Source organism: Geotrypetes seraphini, chromosome 11 (assembly GCF_902459505.1).
Source record: "Geotrypetes seraphini chromosome 11, aGeoSer1.1, whole genome shotgun sequence".
NCBI classification, from domain to species: domain Eukaryota; kingdom Metazoa; phylum Chordata; class Amphibia; order Gymnophiona; family Dermophiidae; genus Geotrypetes; species Geotrypetes seraphini.
Window position 1 is genome coordinate 4,078,901 of NC_047094.1, and position 20,417 is coordinate 4,099,317.

A 20,417-nucleotide genomic window follows, 5' to 3' on the forward strand; every position below is an offset into this window, starting at 1 on the left:
CCGCTGCTGGGTCAGACCAGTGGTCCACTGTGCCCATCAGTCCGTTCACGCGGAGGTCCTCTGGGCAAAGACCAGCACCCTAACTGAGACTAGCCTTATCTGCGTACGTTCTGGTTCAGCAGGAACTTGTCTAACTTTGTCTTGAATCCCTGGAGACTGAAAATTACCCTCTTGATCGTTTAAGAAAAGCTGAGAAGTATAGTAGATTGTATGAAAAGAGTGGGGCATCTTAAAGTCAGAGAGCTTTTAAGCGACCTGATGATTATCAGAAGTATGCCAAGGGAAAGGAAACTAACGCACGAGGGCCTGGGATAGGCACATGGGATCTCTCGGAGAGAGAAAGAGATAATGGTTACTGCGGATGGGCAGACTGGATGGGCCATTTGGCCTTTATCTGCCATCATGTTTCTATGATATCACAATGCCGGTGTAAAGAGCCTTAGCCTATAGGAAGAGGAGATGCAAATGTTAAGAGCCTTAGCCAATAGGGAGAGGAGATGCAAATGTTAAGAGCCTTAGCCAATAGGGAGAGGAGGAGAGAGTGGATGCTAAACTATCTGCCATCATGTTTCTATGTTTTTATGACAGAACACTTAAAGTTTGCCTGAATCAAAAATCCTGGCTTTATGAAAGGGCTCAGGCATAATGGCCTAATCACATGGGTTTAGAACATTTGCATAGTCCCTTGAGATACACCGTGTCCTCCCCAAATATATGGCCTGAAAATCCAACCCTTACCAGAAAAATAGAGAGTGCAGCCGAGACTGCTTATTTAATAGACCAAACCATAAATGATAGCGACATTCGACTAGTGTACTTGAAAGAAATAAACGGAGAAACTTAAAAATCTCAACTGATGCATTTTGGACATTTAATACCTCTGTGACATAAATGCACAAGACGCAGGTCTCTTTCGACTGGAAGGAGGGGGTCACAGGATGAAAAGGAACAGACTCGGGACTAAGCGAAGGAAATTTTTTAATTAGTTTTAATGGAAAGGTGGGGGGGGGGGGGGGAGGGGGGAATGGCCTCTCAGTGGACATGGCAGTAATGAAGTCTGTATCTGAATTCAAGAAAGCATGGGACAAGCACAGATGACGTCTAAGGAGAGCTAAGCAATTGCCATGGGTTGGCCATATGGTTTCATTTTCTACGTACAATGCATAGGAAACCAGTGGAAAGGATGTTTTAGACCAGGGGTAGGCAATTCCGGTCATTGAGAGCCAGAGCCAGGTCAGGTTTTCAGGATATCCACAATAAATATGCATGAGATAAATTTGCATCTTAAGGAGGCAGTGCATGCAAATCCATCTCATACATATTCATTGTGGAGATCCTGAAAACCTGACCTGGCTCCGGCTCTCTACCGGAATTGCCTACCCCTGCACTAGACTAACAGATTCATTAAGCATAAATATTTGTGGATTCAGCTGCAACTACCTAGAACAGTGGGTCTTCACTGCAAGGTCCGCAAGCCGCTGCAATTCAGGGTTCCATCCAATGTTTCCTCTAAGCTGCTGCCTGGCCACGCACCAGTCGCTGCTCGCTGCTCATACAGGAAAACTCTGCACATCCAATCAGGGAAACAGAGCTGATAGTAAGAGCAGATAACTTAGCTGGTTTTAAGGAAGATTTGGACAAGTTCCTGTAGGAAAAGTCCATAGTCTGTTATTGAGAAAGACATGGAAGCCACTGCTTGCCCTGTATCAGTAGCATGGAATATTGCTACTCCTTGGGTTTTGGCCAGGTACTAGTGACCTGGATTGGCCACCATGAGAACAGGCTACTGGGCTTGATGGGCCATTGGTCTGACCCAGTAAGGCTATTCTTATGTTCTTATGGAGCTTGATGGCCAATCAGGAGCACTTCTACAAGAATGTGCTCCTGATTGGCCATCAAGCTCCAGCTCTTTCTCTCATATTGGTGGATGTAAGAGCTCTCTCAGTTGTGAGCCTTAGCTGAGAACTCTCTCCTCAAGAATTCTATCGGCTCAAGCCCGCAACAACTCCACTGCGGAAGATACAGTGCAGGAGAGACTGGGCGGCATAGCTCTGCAACTTCAGAGCCAGTAAACTGCCTCAGTAGAGCGGGTACCTACCACCATTAAAATATATAACTTTTAAAAAAGATTCTGCAGGGGGGGAGGCAGCCACCCCAGTTGCAGCACATAAGGGGGGGTGCTCCGACATCTCCTCCAAGGACTGACGTCAGGAACTTCTTCCAGCAGCAGCATTCACAATTTGCTTCTCTTCTCAGCTGCAGGCCTATCTCTTTGCAGGGTCCCACCTAATTCCTGTTTCCACAAAGGCAGTACCCAGCAGAGTTGTGAATACTGCGCTGCTGACTGGGGAGGGTGACAAAGACAAGGAGGGAGGGGGAGGGAATTGCTGCACCTGACTGGGGATAGGGAGGGAAAGGAAAGGAAGGAGATACCAGGCAATGAAGGGGAGGGAAGGAGAGGGAGGGAAGGAGACAAAGATGTCAGACCAAGGGGACAGGAAGGAGGGAGGGAAAGGAAGGAGATGCCAGAGCATGGAGGGAAGGGAAGGAAACAGAGATGCCAAAACCAGAACTAGTGCTAAAGGGAATGACTGTCTGCCTGTATCCCAAATTTGTTGGAAGGCAGTAGGAGAGGGTTGAGCAAGGTCTTACCTGCAGCTTTACTTTCACCCCGTCCACATTCAACACTTTATTCTGAAATGGAAACACAAAGAGAAAAAGGTTTGCTAACGTGAACTTGCAAACTAACACTGTAAATAGAAATAGAAAGTTTGTTGAAAACCAAAATCCCAATCTGACATTTCTAGTCAAATTTAAAAAAAAAAAAGCTTAGAGGATTTCTTCTTCCATATATAAAGAGCAACTTCTCGAAGAAGCAGCCTACAATGTATCTATACAGTGTTATCTATATATATAAAACCCTAAGCGCGCATGCGCTGTTGAAAGATCGTGAGTCCTGGTGGCGTGAGGTGTGCTTCTGTGCCAGTCCTCACAGTGCCTGCGCTAGCCGGAAGCGCGTGTGCCAGCAACTCCTCCCTCCCGCTGCTGCTCCTCTTCAAAGCGGCCTGCTGAGGTTCGTCAGCCGCTGTAGCGAACCTTGCAGGCCGCTCTCCACCTTTCCAATGGCGAGCAGTACCGGGGCAGGACGCCGGGCCTGCTGCACGACGATCTGCGCCGAGAGGACCAGCTACAGTTGGAGGCATGGAGGGAGGGTAAGAATGGGAGGGGGGTGGAAACGGAAGGGGGCCACGGAGTAGGCAGGCATTGCACAACAGGGGACCAGGGGGAGAGGGAAAGGGGGCTGTTGGGGGGAGGGGTGTGCTGGGGGGAACAAAACAATCATGCTTTGCTCTGGGAAGGGGGGGGGACACAGAAAGGGGCCACGGAGATACAGGCAGGCATGGCGCAATAGAGAAATACAGGTAGGCAGGGAGCCAGGGAGAGACACAGACAGAACGAATGACAGACAGACAGCTTCCAAGGAGAGAGAGACAAAGAAAAAAATCCAGACAGACAGACAGACATTTCTAGCACCAGTTAATATAACGGGCTTAAAGACTAGTATCTCCAGAATCAGCGAGTGAGCAGGTTCATAGGCACGTCACAATCATCTGAGCAAGAGGCTCTTGTGAACTGCACCACTCAGTCAGGTACTTTCTCTGCCACAGAAAACAAATTCTGAGTATGGTACAAATATTTGGTGTTTCAGCAAGATGCCTACTATTCAGATGGGCTGCAGTATCTGATTCAATTGCCAGAAGAGCACAAGACAAGCCCAGAATTCTGCTGGACCTTGTGTATTCCATCTTACTTCAGGTTTGTTCGTGCATCAGATGATCTGGAGGCTGCGGCTTTTGAGCTGCTGGAGATGCACCAAATCCTCCCAGTGGAAAATATAGGATCCAGCTCATTCTTCTTCTCCCCCAGCGGCTTTTATAGCGGGACGCAAAGGCGCTCCGGGAGATCTGCCTTCTATCCAGTCCCGTGAGCCACTCCTAATCGTCAGGTAAAGCAGCTCAGTTTCTCGACTGTCACAGGCAACCTGAACTCTGCCAGTTGGAGGTTATTTATAGTGAATATTTGTATGTCCACTACAGGCCGAGAACAGCCTTGGCACGATGCCAGAACAGACCTCTCAGAGGGAGCACCAAACCCCAAGCCCAAATGACCTTGGCCACTCTGCAGAACTGCAGGAAGGACAGGACAGTCTGAACACAGCAAAAAGTCAGAAGCTCATAAACCATCTTGAGCAGGAGAGGCTGAAAGTCCGCAGTGCCTCTTTTACACTGAGATCAATAGCACCAGACTGTTCTTTTAGATTAAATGAAGTCAGAATGACTTGTCAGATTTATATATATTAATCGTTGAATTTTGAAGGTTGCCAAGAGTTAATACTTCAATTCTTGTCTTGCACTACATTTTTCAGTATCAAAGGGTCAATGACGTAGCACTGAACCCCTATTGACTGACCCCCCTCCCCCAATATCGCCCATCCCCTCTGGAGCTTGGGAGAGAGAGCGCCAGTATCTGCACTGCCCAGCACCCCCCCAAAAGTGCAGCAAAAGACTTTCTCCCTCTCCCACACATCCATACCTAGGACCCTCGGAGACAGGAGTGCAGCAAAGACTCCCCCCCCCCCCAGATTGACTTAACCATGATCAAACTTTAGAGTAATTTCTGGCAGTCGCTGCTCGAGAATAAAAGATCAGCTACAGACAAGGAAAGTCGAGGGGGGGGGGAGGGAAGGAGAGGACAATTGTCAAATATCCCATGATGCACCCAGGTAAATGGCTGTGGAAATTGCCCTCATTGGAAGTAATTTTATCAATCTTTTTCTATTTGAAAAGCATGTTTTGTGCTCAGAAAGGAGTTTTTCTATAACAGTGCAACCTGCAAACTCAAGGACAGGTTAAACTGTAGGAAACACATGACAAATACCGCCAAGCCTTAGCAGCAGCCAAAAAACCATCGGGCTGCTTTTCCAAGCAATTTAAACAGGCTGGAGAGGCTCCATCTGGGGCTGCCTAATCGCCTTGATTCAGTGGCTCTTCACCAGGAGGTACCACTCAATATCAGCTCTGACCAACCAGGACAGGACAAGGGGAGGTACTGGGGAGGAGCCAGAGGTTCGTTCGTTTATCAGTTTTACATACTGTATTATGCAATGATCTAAACAGGTTAGAGAATTCACGGGAGCCAGTCAGGAAGCCGCTTAGCACCGAGCAGCAGCGCCAAAGCGCACTCCTTTTCGTCCTGCTCAGCGTCTGAAGAAACCGGAACTCGCAGCGACCAGGTTAGCAGCGGGGCAGGAGCGTGGAAAACTCGCTCCTGCCTACTGCACCTCTGGACCACCAGGGATCGGCAGAGAAGGTTCAAATCTAAGCTAAAGGCCCACCTTTTTGAAACTGCTTTCAACTCTTAACTCCCACTCACTGCTGTCAGATACCTCAACTCACTGTATCATTCCCTCTACTCTACCATAATCTCCCCAACCCTGTAATGTCCTGTCTAAATTAGACTGTAAGCTCTTCTGAGCAGGGACTGTCTATTGTATGCTAAAATGTACAGCGCTGCGTACACCTTTTTATTGCTATAGTAGTAGGTAAAACAATGGCCATGGTGAACTTATCCAACATCAGTTTTATCAAAAAAAGAAACCAACGGAGTGGAAAGGGTAGATGTGAAACGCTTGTTTACTCTTTTCAAAGATACTAAGACTAGAAGAAATGCGATGATCTTAGTAAATAGTCATTTAAAACAGACCGGAAAAAATATTTCTCCACTCAACATACAATTAAACTCTGGAATTCATTGCCAAAGAGTGTGGTGAAGGCAGTTAGCTTAGCAAGGCTTTAAAAAAGGTTTAGGTCATTTCCTAAAAGACCATCCATAAGCCATTATTATGATGGACTTGGGGAAATCCACTTCTTATTCCTAGGAAAAGGAGTATGAAATCTATTGTACCCTTATGGATTCTTCATATTGAGTGAAGAAATATTTTGTGGTAAATTTGCACATGGTAATGGTAGACCGTGTTGATAGCAAAAGAACTTCTGGAGTGTAGTTAAGAAAGGAGCTCCCTCTACCCCTCGGGGTGCTACAGATGTTCTATTTTGCAACTGAGGAACAGGACCTTTTGGCTTTGTAAAAGGGGGAGGGGCAAGTTCTTAAAGAAGTTGGCCAGGTGACAGCCCTTCCCCCCAACACCTCCCCAAGCACAGACCCACACCTAGAGACCCTCCACTGCAAGACCATCCTATCTAAAGCAGTGTTTCTTAGTACCCCCTTGCAAGTCAGATTTTCAGGATATCCACAATGAATATGTATGAGATTAATTTGCATACTCTGCCTCCACTGTATGCAGATCTCTGCCATGCATATTCATTGAGGATATCCTGAAACCTGACTGACAATGGGGTACTCCAGGACCCCTCAGTTAGCAAATGGCCCCCTTCCCTGGTGTCTAATAGAGTCAGGCAGAATCAATCTTTAGTTGTTCCTGTTCATGCCAGCACTGGGTCCAAAATGGCTCTACTATCATTGCTAGGGGCTCTCATATGAGGGCAAGACCACTGCTGGGAATCCCCAGAGACTCTTAGAACTGCGACCAGCAAGTGCAGGAATGACAGCCAGCTCCTGTGTGACGTCGCAAGTCACGGTTGATATTTCAAGGTAAGGCCTAGGAAAGGGCCTATGGGAGGAGCAGGCATTTGCTGATTGGGGGGCTTAAATTAGGTAGGGGGTCTCTGTGATTGGGGAGATATCGAGGAGAAGCTCACGGCTTTTTTCTGAAGGTATTTTTCCTGGGGTAGCGCAGCTCGCAATGTTCACTGCCACCCATGTTATTAAATTTCCATACCAATGACTTGTTTTACATGCATTAGCTTATTAGAATTAGCGATATAACTCACCTTGTGTAACTTGATAACTGCTTCCCTTATTTTTAACTGAATCCAAAAATACATTAAATCAAGAGCTGGATCTTAGAAATTTTTGTAATACAGTGATGTAGTATTCATAAATCATACATATGTCCTGATGATATTATATAAACAGGTAAATGTATCAGCCTTGGTGTTTTCATTTGTATGGATTTAGAAAATTGTTTTCATATTTAGTTGAAATGGCCACCTCCTTAGGAGCTGTATTTAGCTGCAATAGTAAACCTAGTCTTGCATGTGTATAGATGTAGGACGATTGATTTTGCCAGTATTAATAACTCTGTATTGCAATGCCACCACAGAGCTCCGTGTATTTTAGTAGAGAGCCCATGTATTGTAACACCTTTACAGAAGCTCATGCAAACCGCTCAGAATTGACTTGCCAGTCTACAACCTCTCAATAAACATAAACAAACAAACCTCTCAGCCGGATTTGGGTAGTTTTTCAATGATGACATTCCCTATGTGTGGGTGAGCGTTGTCATGAAAAATGGCCCAGCCCAGAGCAACTGAGGTCGGCTTTTGTGCATTTTTTGCAAAAAATCACAATACACTGTGGTGACACTTCTTCCACATGGAACTTTGTCTGCGATGATGATGCCTTCATGATCATAAGCAAAAATCGTCACTTGTTTGACTTTTGATTGAGCTCGTCAAAACTTTTTTTGATCGTGGGGAAGATGGAGCTCTCCACTCAGACTGATTTCAGCTCCAGCTCATAGTTTCTGACCCACATTTCATCAATGCGATTCAAGAATGCCTGACCTTTTTCCAAAGTTGAAACAGCCTAGGCAGGGACATCATTTTGCATCTCTGGAGGAGCTTTCTTCCGCCGTTGCCCCAGCCATTCAGCAGCTGGGTGGGAACGGTGATTTGGATGGAGTGGTGAGGCTTCCCGGACGTTGGGACTCGGTCATTGCGGAGCAGGGAGACTGTATTGAGGGATTGTAAAGAAATACTTGAGAAACCACTCCCCCCATGTAAATTAAAAAAAAAAAAAAGTGTGCATTATTTATGAAATGACCCTCGTAAATCACCTGGACTGCTGAGATGCCTAGTTATACTGTAATGTGATGTAAAGGGAGCTTCGAAAAGAAAGCCACTTCTGTCGTTTATACCATACTCCCAGCAGTAGGTTATCAACTATTTACCAAAATTGCACGGCCAAGGGATGACATTTGGGCTTTTTTTTTTTTTTGTTAAGATCCATCCAGGGATTCAAGACAAAGTTAGACAAGTTCCTATGGAACTAGAACGTACGCAGGTAGGGCCGGTCTCGGTTAGGGCGCTGGTCTTTGACCTGAGGGCCACCGCGGGAGCACGATGGACCACCAGTCTGATCCAGCAGCGGCAATTCTTATGCTCTTATGTTTTCACATTTTAATTTTAAAGCTCATCATAGCTTGACATGAAAGGCCCTTGTTCACAAAAGTGAAATTCAATGACTGCCGTTATAACAGTTTGGTATTTGGTGCAAATGACACTGAAAATATTTTGCTTAGAAAAGCCTCCCGAATCAACATAAGCGCTTCATTATAATCTGCATAGCAGATTAAATAATAAATATTCTTAAGACAGCATATGTAATAGCACGAGAACTCGTAGTGAGGAAAGACGGCAGAGTAATGAAATAAATGACACAACCCTCATATGACCTTTATTAACATATTTCTAAAAAGGTTCCAACCCTGCTCACAAAAAGAAGCACAGGATTCATCATACGTAAGGGTGAAAAGGTTGCTCCGAGCGGTACAAATGACAGTCATCTGAGGAACAGGAACCAGTGCCCCATTTCTCTTTCTCTCCTGCAGACTGGCTGAGTGGGGTCGGTTGTTATATAGAGCTTGTAAATTGATTTACTATTGTGGGGATCCTTCAACTTGCATAAAAATGATGGCAGTGGTAGCAGTTTGAGCAATTGGCAATTCTCATAAGTACATTCAGGACAGTCTTCACCAGCCAGAGTCGGCTTTTGTTTTATACATCAGCTGCAGCTGTGAAAATAATATCCAAACCTTCAATACTGCTTTCTGGATAAGGCAAACAGCGCCAAACGTGTCTGGATAGTGGTAACACCTTGTCTACTATTCAGATGACGCAAGTAGCACAGTAGACTGTAAACCAAGAGACTCGGGTTCAAATCCCACTTTAACTCCCTTTTTTGTTTTTTAATTGTGAGCCCACCAGAAATAGAAATACCTGCCATACACCACTTCAATAGTTGGTTAACTATTTAGATACAGTAGGTATGGTTTGGTTTCTGGAGTGCTCGCAATTTAAAAAATAATAAAAGCTGAAGTGGGATTTGAACCAGGGTCTCCTACATTAACCACTAGTTTACACCTCAGATTTGTGCGTTGGTCTCTTCAGAATGCATGTAATACCTGAAGCTGTCACAGAGGCCCAGATGTACTAAAGCCAGCGGGAGCATACCATGGCCTGGTACAGCGGTATGATAACCTTCTCAGATCTGTTTGTGATCCTTCCCCTTCTTAATCATTCCTAACATTCTGTTTGTCCTTTTTTGCCGCTGCCGCACATTGCGCGGACGGTTTCATTGATTTCTGTTCAAGTACTCCCAAGTCTCTTTCCTGGGGGCACCGGACATCCTGTATTTGTGCATATGATTTCTGTTACGGACATGCATCACCTTGCACTTATCCACGTTGAATCTCATTTGCCATTTCGTGGCCCATTCCTCGAGTGTGTTTATGTCTTGTTGTAGGTCTTCACAATCCTTCTGTGTCCACAAATTTAATCACCTCACTCGTCATGCCAATTTCTAGGTTGTTTATAATATGTTGAAGACCACGGGCCCGAGCACCAAACCCTGCAGTACTCCACTCGTGACTCTTTTCCAGTCCGAGTATTGTCCATAAACCCTCACTCTCTGTTTCCTATCTGCCATCCAGTTTTTAATCCACGTAAGTATATCGCCCTCGATTCCATGGCTTGCAATTTTTCAAAGTAGATGTTCATGCAGGACCTTATCAAAGGCCTTCTGAAAATCTAGATATACGATGTCGACTGGGTCACCCTTGTCTATCTGCCTGTTTACTCCCTCGAAGAAATGCAGTAAGTTCATCAAGCAAGATCTTCCTTTGCTGAAGCCGTGCTGGCTGGTCCTCATCAGTTTGTGTCCATCAAGGTGATCAATGTTGCGGTCCTCTACTATCTTTCCCGGTACCGAAGTCAGACTCACTGGTCTGTAGTTTCCTAGATCTACCCTCGAACCTTTCTTGAAGATTGGCATAACATTCGCCACTTTCCAGTCTTCCGGAATCTTTCCTGATTTGATCGACAGATTGGCTATTAGTTAAAGCAGTTCAGCTATAGCCCCTTTCAGTTCCTTGATTACCCTCGGGTGGATTCCATCCGGTCCCGGGGATTTATCGTTTTTAAGGCTATCAATCTGCCTGCATATCTCTTCTAGACTGACCATCGTCCATGTCAGTTTCCCATCTTCATTTCCTGTGTATAGCCTGTCGGCTTCTGGTATATTGAATATATCCTCTTCGGTAAATACAGACGCAAAAAATGTGTTTAGTTTGTCGGCGATTGCTTTGTCCTCCTTTAGTACTCCCTTTATTCACAGGTCATTTCCCCTTAATATATCTAAAAAACGGCTTAAAATTTTTTTGCCTCCTTGGCTATTTTGGCCCCTCTTACCGCCTTATGGCACTTACTTTGATGTTTGTGCTTTTTCCAGTTTTCATCTGGTTTTGTCCTTTTCCATTTCTTAAACGAAGTCTTCTTGTCTCTGATTGCTGCCTTCACAGCTACAGTGAGACACGCTGGTTCTCTTTTAGGAAATCATCCAAACCATTTTTAAGCCCTGCTAAGCTAATTGTTTTACCACATTCTCTTGCAATGAACTCCTGAATTTAATTACACATTGAGTGAAGAAATATTTTCTCTATTTTGTTTTTAATCTACTAATTAATAGCCTCATCACATGCTCCCTAGTCCTAGTATTTTTGGAAAGAGTAAACAAGCAATTCACATTTACCTGTTCCACTTCACTCAGTTTTTATAGACCTCTATCACATCTCCCTTAAGCTTGAGATATGTCCTAGGGTACTGAGAGCGCTCTGAGAGGTTTTAGTGGGTCCTCTAAAGCAGTGGTTCCCAACCCTGTCCTGGAGGACCACCAGGCCAGTTGGGTTTTCAGGATAGCCCTAATGAATATGCATGAGAGAGATCTGCATATAATGGAAGTGCCAGGCATGCAAACCTGCTCCATGCATATTCATTAGGGCTAACCTGAAAACCCGACTGGCCTGGTGGTCCTCCAGGACAGGATTGGGAACCACTGCTCTAAAGTATTATTTAATGGATCTTTGGAGACAGGAGAGAGACCACTGGATTGGAGAAGAGCTGATGTGTTTCTTCTTCTGAAATGTGGTATTGGAAAAAAAAAGGGGGGGGGGGAGAAACTACAGGCTGTTATCTCAAAAGCAGGAAGAGTCATGAAGATGCTACTGTTTACTGGCATAAAGGCCAGTTAATAAATTCCAATAACAGTAGAGATCCTCTGAGCTTAGGGTTGCCAGATTTCCTTTAAAAAAGAGGACACTTGGCCCTGCCCTGTTCTGCCTCCAGTCCACACGAACCTCTCTGAGCCTAGGGCCGCATCTTGCGGGCTTCTGCAGATGCACGGACATTGGCGCAATGATGTCATTTGCGCATGTGTATTATGCAGTCAAACAAAAAGGAAAGGAAGGAGTCTTTCCAGACAGTGATAAGTCTTTATTGTAAAACAAGGATCCCAGTTTCGGCGTGCAAAGAACGCCTTCTTCAGGGGACACTATAAACTTATTACATATAAAAACATGAGTAACATAAGGTTAAGAACCTAAGCAGTGCCTCTGCTGGGTCAGACCAGAGGTCCATCAAGCCCAGCATCCTATTTCTAACCTAGGTTCCAAATACCTAGCTAGATCCTAAGTAGTAAAACAGATTTTATGCTGTTTATCCTAGGAATAAGCAGTGGATTTCACCAGGCAATCTCAATAATGTCCTATGGACTTCTCTTTTTGGAAATTATTCAAACCTTTTTAAAACCCTGCTAAGCTAACTGATTTCACCACATTCTCTGGTAACAAACTCCAGAGTTTAATTACATGTTGTGTGATGAAATATTTTCTCCAGTTTAAAATCTACTACTTAGTAGCTTCATTGCATGCCCCCTAGTCCTAGTATTTTTGGAAAGAGTAATAACAATTCATATCTACCCTTTCCACTCCACTCAGTATCGTATCTCCCCTGTGCCGTCTCTAAGCTGAAGAGCCCTAGCCGCTTTAGCCTCTCCTCCTAGGGAAGTCATCCCAATCCCCATTTTTGTTGCCCTTCTCTATACCTTTTCTAATTCCGCTATATCTTTTTTTTTTTTTGATACAGCGACAAGAATTGCACACAGCATTTGAGCTGCGGCCATACCATAGAGCGATACAAGGGCATTATAACGTTTTCATCTTTGTTTTCCATTCCTTTCCTGATAATTCCTAAGATTCCATTTGCTTTCTTAGCCACCACCAGAGTAAGTGGCAGGTGCAGACTTGTGGTCCATCTATGCCCTGCCACCCATCAGCAAAATACATGCGACTACGCATGCCCCAGCAGAATGTCTTCCATTTTTCCTACCTTTCCTCTCCTTCTTATCTCATGTGGATTTTGGAAATCTCTCTGGATCCATGATCGTTTTTGACTCCACCACTTCTACAGAGAGGGTATTCCAGGCATCCATCACCCTCTCTGTTGAAAAGTGTTTCCTGACGTTACTCCTAACATAAGAACATAAGAACATAAGAAGTGCCACTGCTGGGTCAGACCGCAGGTCCATCCCGCCCAGCAGTCCGCTCCCGCGGCGGCCCCACAGGTCACGACCTGTCTGAATCACCCCTTGGTTTCAGTACCCTACGATCCCTTTGTCCCTCAGGAATCCGTCCAATCCCTGTTTGAATCCCTGTACTGTACTCTGCCTGATCACTTCCTCCGGGAGCGCATTCCATGTGTTCACGACTCTTTGGGTGAAGAAAAACTTCCTTGCATTTGTCTTGAACCTATCCCCCTTCAGTTTCTCCGAGTGCCCCCTCGTACCTGTTGTCCCTCTCAGTCTGAAGAACCTGTCCCTATCCACCCTCTCTATGCCTCTCAGGATCTTGAAGGTCTCTATCATATCTCCCCTGAGCCTCCTTTTTTCCAGAGAGAAGAGACCCAGCTTATCCAGCCTCTCGGCATATGGGCAATTTTCCAGCCCTCTTACAAGCTTCGTTGCTCTCCTTTGGACTCTCTCAAGTACCGCCATGTCCTTCTTGAGGTGTGGCGACCAATACTGAACGCAGTACTCCAGGTGCGGGCGCACCATCGCCCGATATAGTGGCATGATGACTTCCCGCGTCCTGGTTGTGATACCCTTCTTTATGATGCCCAGCATCCTGTTGGCTTTTTTCGACGCTGCTGCGCACTGTGCGGATGGCTTCATTGATGCATCCACTAGCACACCCAAGTCTCTCTCAAGTCCGCTGTCTCCCAGCAGTGCCCCCCCCATTTTGTAGTTGAACAACGGGTTCTTGTTTCCTATATGCATGACCTTGCATTTCTCAACGTTAAAGCGCATTTGCCATTTGTTTGCCCAGTCTTCCAGCTTGTCCAGGTCCCTTTGCAGGTCCTCACATTCCTCCCTGGTCCTAACCCTGCCGCAGAGTTTGGTATCGTCCGCAAATTTTATAACTTCGCATTTTGCCTCCGTTTCCAGGTCGTTGATAAATATGTTGAAGAGCAGTGGCCCCAGCACCGATCCCTGCGGCACACCGCTCGTGACTCCCCGCCAGTCAGAATATTGGCCCTTCACTCCGACCCTCTGCAGTCTACCCGACAGCCAGTGCTTGATCCATCTGTGTACATCCCCGCCCACCCCGTGGTTCCACAGCTTCTTAAGCAGCCTTTCATGTGGCACCTTGTCAAAAGCCTTTTGAAAATCGAGGTAAATGATGTCTATGGGTTCCCCTTTGTCCACCTGACTGCTTATTCCTTCAAAGAAGTACAGTAGGTTTGTAAGGCATGACCTTCCCTTACAGAATCCGTGCTGGCTTGTTCGCAGTAAGTCATTTTTCTCGATGTGTTCGCAAATGTTGTCCTTGATCATCGCTTCCACCATCTTCCCTATAACTGAAGTCAGGCTCACCGGCCTGTAGTTCCCGGGGTCACCCCTCGATCCCTTCTTAAAGATAGGTGTGACATTTGCCAGTTTCCAGTCCTCCGGCACCTCTCCTGTTCTCAGGGATAGGTTGCAAACATGCTGGATTGTGCCTGCTATTTCCTGTCTTAGTTCCTTTAGAACCCTTGGGTGGATCCCGTCCGGTCCCGGCGATTTGCCACTTTTTAGCCTGTCTATCTGTTTGAGGACATCCTCCTGACTTACCTCTATATGCTCCAATTTTTCAGCCATGTTCCCCACTCATGAGCTCCTCTGAGTCCGGTATATTGGATGTGTCTTCGCACGTGAAGACCGACGAGAAGAATGTGTTCAACCTCTCAGCTACCTCTTTGTCCTCCTTAATCACTCCTTTCCTATCCCCATCATCCAATGGCCCCACCTCCTCTCTCGCTGGTCGCTTCCCCTTTACGTAACTGAAGAATGCCTTGAAGTTTTTTGCCTCCCTGGCCAGCCCCTCCTCGTATCCCCTTTTTGCTTTTCTAACCATTTTGTAACTTCATGTTATGTCCTCTAGTTTTACTGTTTACCCGTCTCTGGAAAAGATTTGTTTGTAGAGTAATACCTTTCAAGTATTTAAAAGTCTGTAGCTTATCTTCTTTATCCCTCCTTTCCTCTAGGCTCTATAAATTCAGGTATTCAAACCTCTTCTCATACGTCACTCAGCGCAATCCCAATGATATTATTGTTGCCTTCCTCTGGATAGCTTCAAATCTTTTTACAACTTTAGCAAGATACGGCCTCCAAAACTGAACACAATATTCCAAGTGGGGCCTCACCAACATCTTGTACAGAGGTAATTCCTCTCTATGCTGCTCTGCATCCTTCTGGCTATGGCCACCGCTATGTCACATTGTTTCACAACCTTGAGATCCTCCGACACTACCAAGGGTCCCTCTCCCACTCTGTGCGCATCAGCTTCTCACTCCCTAGCATATACAGCTCCTTTGGATTTTTCTCCCCAAGTGCATCACTTCTTTTTATTAAATTTTAATTACCAAATATTAGTTGCTAAAAAAAAAAAATAGGAAAGTTCCTCCCTAATAACGGTCACATAATAACCCCAATTCCAAAAAATAGTAAAGAATCATCAGCACTAGTAACCAATTATAGACCAGTAGCATCCACTCCATTTATTCTAAAAATCATGGAAGGATTGGTACATACCTAATTGATGGAATATCTTGATCAGTTCTCTCTCTTGCATGAAACTCAATCCGGTTTTAGACCTTTGTTCAGCACTGAGACAGTAATTGCGGTTATCTTAGGTAATCTGCGTCTCTTGTTCAGCAAGGGCCTTAATGCCCTGATCATGCAATTTGATATGAGCTCTGCCTTTGACCTAGTGGACCATGGGAAGATGCTACAATGCCTGGATGCAATTGGTATTAGGGAAGAGGTGTTGGACTGGTTCCGAGGCTTCCTCATGTCCCGTACCTATCAAGTACGTTTCAATTACGATCTTTCCGATACCTGGAGCAATCCATCTGATGTACCGCAAGGGTCACCACTATCCCCATTGCTTTTCAATGTCTTCATGTCCTCACTAGGTGCGCCAGTGACCCAGCTAGGGATAAAATGATTTAGTTACGCAGATGACTTTACGATCATCATTCCATTTGCTAACTCTCTCTCAGAAGTTACTCCCAAGGCATCAGAAGCACTAAATTTGATGGAGCAATGGATGACCTGAATTCAAACAAACTTAATTCAGAAAAAACAAAACTTTTTGTAGATTCGCCACACCCGCTTGACACCAAAACACCACTATGCATCAATAAACTTAGTTATCCTATTCAGACTACTATGAAGGTATTGGATGTAACACTAGATCAGTGCCTAACCATGAAAGACCAGGTAGACTCCTTAATCAGAAAGGGTTTCTTCACTCTCTGGAAACTTCGATCCATTAGAGCACAGTTCTTCAACCGCCGGTCCGCGGACCGGTGCCGGTCCGCAGGAAATTTTTGCCGGTCCGCGCAGGGCCTGCAAGATTGACTCACTTCAACTTCCTGCCGGTCCGCGCAGGGCCGGCAAGATCAACATGTGAAGCGTGCGCTGGGCCGAAGAGATCTTGGGGAGCCTCCGACAGTGGCTTTCTCCCCTCTCTGCAGCTCTCCTTTACTTCCCAGCGCAGCGATTCACGAAGGCAGCCTCGGGGATTTTGCTGAGTCGCGGCTGCCTCTGATGATGCAACTTCCTCTTTCCTCAGAGGCGGCGCGACCCAACAAAGGATCCGAGGCTGCCTTCGTGAATCGCTGCACTGGGAAGTAAGAAGAGCTGCTGGGAGGGGAGAAAACCACTATCAGAGTTAATTTTAACAGTGTTCCCTCTAAGGTGAGCGCATGAGCGATCGCTCACTATTTTCAGTGGCGTCGCTCATGCTTCTTCTGGTGTCGCTCACTCGAGCGGAGGTGAGAGAAAGCGGCGGCGGTGGCGGTCTGCCCTGATCGCCTAAGATGCAGCAGCGGCGGCTCCTTTCATGATCCCCGTAATCAGTGGCGTATTAAGTGGGGGGCGGTCCGCCCCTTGTTCTCATTGGTGTAACGCCGGCCCTGCAGCTCCGGACTTCCCCACACCTGCCCCCCCTTCGGATCGCTATTATTTTAAATGTTGGCGGCGCTGTGGAGACGCTGTGGAGACGTCTAACCTCGGCCTGCCCCGGAACTCTTACTGCAACAGTGACTTCCTGTTCCTGCCTAGACGGGCGGCTGCTGCAGTAAGAGTTCCGGGGCAGGCCGAGGTTAGACGTCTCCACTGATGGATACAGCGCCGCCGCTATAACATTTAAAATAATAGCGATCCGGGGGGGGGGGGGAGTCCGGAGCTGCAGGGCCGGCGTTAGGGAGTAAGAGCTGATGGTGCCGCAGGGTCCCGCGGGGGGAGGGAGGAAGGAAAAAGAGGAACCGAAGCATGGCAATTTTGGGAGAGCAGGTGTGGGGAAGTCCAGAGCTGCAGGGGAGAGTGTTGCGGTACCCAGCTGGAGGAAGAAGGAAGATGAGGGAGGGAATGAAAGGAGATGCCAGGGCTTGGAGGGAAGGAGGAAGGTATGCCAGACTAAGGGAAAAGGAAGGGGGAGATGTGAGAGCATGGAGGGGGAGCGAAAGATGGAAGAAAAGGAAAGGAGATAGATGCCAGAGAATCAGGGAAGGGAAGATACCAGACTATGGGGTGCAAAGGAAAGAAAGGAGAAGAGAGAGATGCCAGAGCATAGGGGATGGGGTGGTGACAGAGAAAAAAATGGAGAGGTGGCAGAGCTGGCTGGCTTTGGGGGTGGGCAAAATCTGGAAGACAGTGGGGGGACATAAGAAGGAGGCACTGGGGGCACAAAGGACACAGGAAGGAGGCACTGGGGCACTATGGACACGGGAAGGAGGCACTGGGGGCACTAAGGACATGGGAAGGAAGGAGGGAGGGAATAGAATGGGACAATTGTTGGGCCTGAGTGCAGAAAGAAAGAAAGGATACACAGTCAATTAATAGATGTCCCCTTTTGATGAAAAAAATAAATGGTCATGTTACCACTGACTTACTTTCTCTTCAGCAGAGTCAGCATCCGCACTGAGGTGCAGGAAGGTCCCGCGATGACTTGTCTGCTGGCTCTGCTCTGGAAGAAGTAAGTTACGTCGGAGGGGGTGGACCCGGCAGACGCAGTCATTGCGGGACATTGCCGCAACTCCCTGCGTCTGCCGGGTCCACCCCCTCCAATGTAACTTACTTCTTCCAGAGCAGAGCCAGCAGACAAGTCATCGCGGGCCCTTCCAGCATGCGGCTGCTGAGTCCGCTCTAGAGCAAGTACGTCAGAGTGGGGTGGATTGGCAGCAGGGAGCTACAATCATCGCGGGACCTTGCTGCATGAAGGGAGAGAAAGGAGCAGGACTGCTGGAATGGAAGAGTGGTGGAGGGAAAGAAAAGGGGCAGGGTGGTATGGAAGGGTGGTGCTGATGGAATTGATGTACAGAGAAAGGGGAGACATAAGGGGGAAGGATATTGGAGGGAAAGAAAGGGGGAAGATGCTGATTGAAGAGGGGTGGATGGAGGGAGAAAGGGCAGACATTGGATGGTAGTGGGGAGCCTATGCTGGATGGAAGTGCAGATGGGAGAGATAAGGGAGCAAATGCCAGAAGGAAATGGGAGGAGAGAAAGAGGGGAGCAGATGCTGGATGGAAGTGGACAGAGAGAGGAGAAGGTACTAGATGGAAGGGTTGGAGAAAGAGGGTACATGATGGAAGGAGGGGATAAATGAAAGGAGGGCACATGATGGGGAGAAAAGGATTGAGTTAGGGAAACACTGGGGTGAGGGAAAGAGGTGGCAAGCTTTAGGTAGACAGTAAAAAAGGACATTGATGAGAGGGTAGTAAGAACATAATCTAGACAGATGCAGAAAATAAATTGAAAAGGGAAATGAGGGAAAAAAGGGAAAGGGATTGCAGAGGAGAGGTGTGGGAGAGGGAAGGAGAGGAGAGAGATGCCAGACCAATGGGGGTGAAAGGAGAGATGAAAGGGGGAGGCATACAGTTTCTGGAAGGGGCATAGAAGGAGAGAAGATGCCATATAGGGGAAGAGAGACGGCAGACAGTGGATGGAAGGAAGAGAGTTACAAGAAGATGAGGAAAGCAGAAACCACAGAAGACAAAGGTAGAAAAAAAATTTATATTTATTTATTGCTTTAGGAGACATGTGTCACTGTTTCTGTGAAGCATTGTATGCAGAGTCCAGCTTCTTGCTGGTTCAATTTAACCTTTGTCTATGTATTTTTATTTTATCCCCCCTTTTACAAAACTGTGAAGCGTTTTTTAGCACCAGCCGTGGTGGTAGCAGCTCTGATGCTCAGAATTCTATGAGCATCAGAGCTGTTACCTCCGTAGCTAAAATCCACACTACAGTTTTGTAAAAGAGGGAGGGGTTAGTTTGTGATTACATATTCCATAATAGGCGAAGGTGTGTTCTGTGTGTTCGAAAGACATAGTTTTCTGTTAGGATTGACGGTGTAGGATTGATCTGTGCTGGTCTGGCTTGTTTAGTTTTACAATGGGTGTATTGATGTACTGTTCACTGCAATATGTAAGATGCTGCCTTTTCTTAGATACTCATGTGTGACGTGTGGCTTGTTACTAAAAATCATGTTTTTTGGACAGATTGGGGGGGGTGCCAAAAAATGATGGGCCCCGGGTGTTACATATGCTAGGTACGCCACTGCATTATGTAAAGATACCAGAAAGCTGGCGAAGCAAAAACTTTAAGTAAATTGTTATTCTTCTAAGTTTTGAGTATTTAACCCTCCCACAATCTCATGGGCACTCGTTTCAAGTTTATTGAGATTTTGATTTAAATGCAATATCAAATATTTTCAATGTGTATAACAAAAATAAATTTTGGGAAATAAATAAAACCATTTGAACAATAAACATACAAACATATCCATAGATGATTAAAAATACATAAGGAGTACAAGGATAAACTACATTTGTTTAAAAATGCGTCCTCCGTGCCTGCTCATAAATTTGTGGAATATGTAACTTGTCGCTCATGCATATTTTTTTTTTGCACACACCTCATCAATCCTTAGAGGGAACATTGGTCTGGGAAGCTGCTGGGCAGGGGAAAAAAGGGACAGCTGCTACTGGAGAGGGAGAAGGAGAGATGCTGCTGGGAGGAGAGGAGGGAAATGAATCTGGGAAGCTGCTGGGCAAGGGAAAAAAAGGGACAGCTGCTACTGGAGAGGGAGAAGGAGAAATGCTTCTGGGAGGGGAGGAGGGAAAGGAATCTGGGAAGCTGCTGGGCAAGGAAAAAAAGGGACAGATGCTACTGGAGAGGGAGAAGGAGAGATGCTTCTGGGAGGGGAGGAGGGAAAGGAATCTGGGAAGCTGCTGGGCAAGGAAAAAAAGGGACAGCTGCTACTGGAGAGGGAGAAGAAGAGATGCTGCTGGGAAGGGAGGGAAGAGAATTACTGCTGGACAGGAGGAGGAGGGAAGGGAGAATGAAAAAAGGAAGGAAACAGCTGGCAGATAGATTAGAGGAGGGGAAGGGGAGACACAGGCATGAGAAAGTAGAGAGATTGATAATAGGAAGGGGTCAGCAGAAAAATAAGCAGAGAGGGACAACGATGATAGATCTGGTGTAGGAGAGATAAAAATGAAGAGAGCAGTGTTAACTGGAATGAATCATGTAAAAAGGAGAGAGGGGGCACAAACTGGATGGAAAGGGGAGAGGGGCATAGAAAGAAGACAGATACCATATGGAAGGGGGAGAGGACAGAC

The 20,417-nt window shown here is 46.3% G+C and overlaps 1 protein-coding gene across 2 annotated transcripts in view; it reads right to left on the reverse strand.

Moving 5' to 3' along the window:
• RAB26 (RAB26, member RAS oncogene family) overlaps window positions 1-20,417 on the reverse strand; it is a 158,104-nt gene that overhangs the window by 89,971 nt on the left and 47,716 nt on the right. For both annotated transcript variants that reach the window (XM_033962714.1, XM_033962713.1), the window contains exon 3: window positions 2,653-2,694. In XM_033962714.1, coding sequence (XP_033818605.1) covers window positions 2,653-2,694 — 42 coding nt within the window. The remainder of the gene's footprint in view (window positions 1-2,652; window positions 2,695-20,417) is intronic.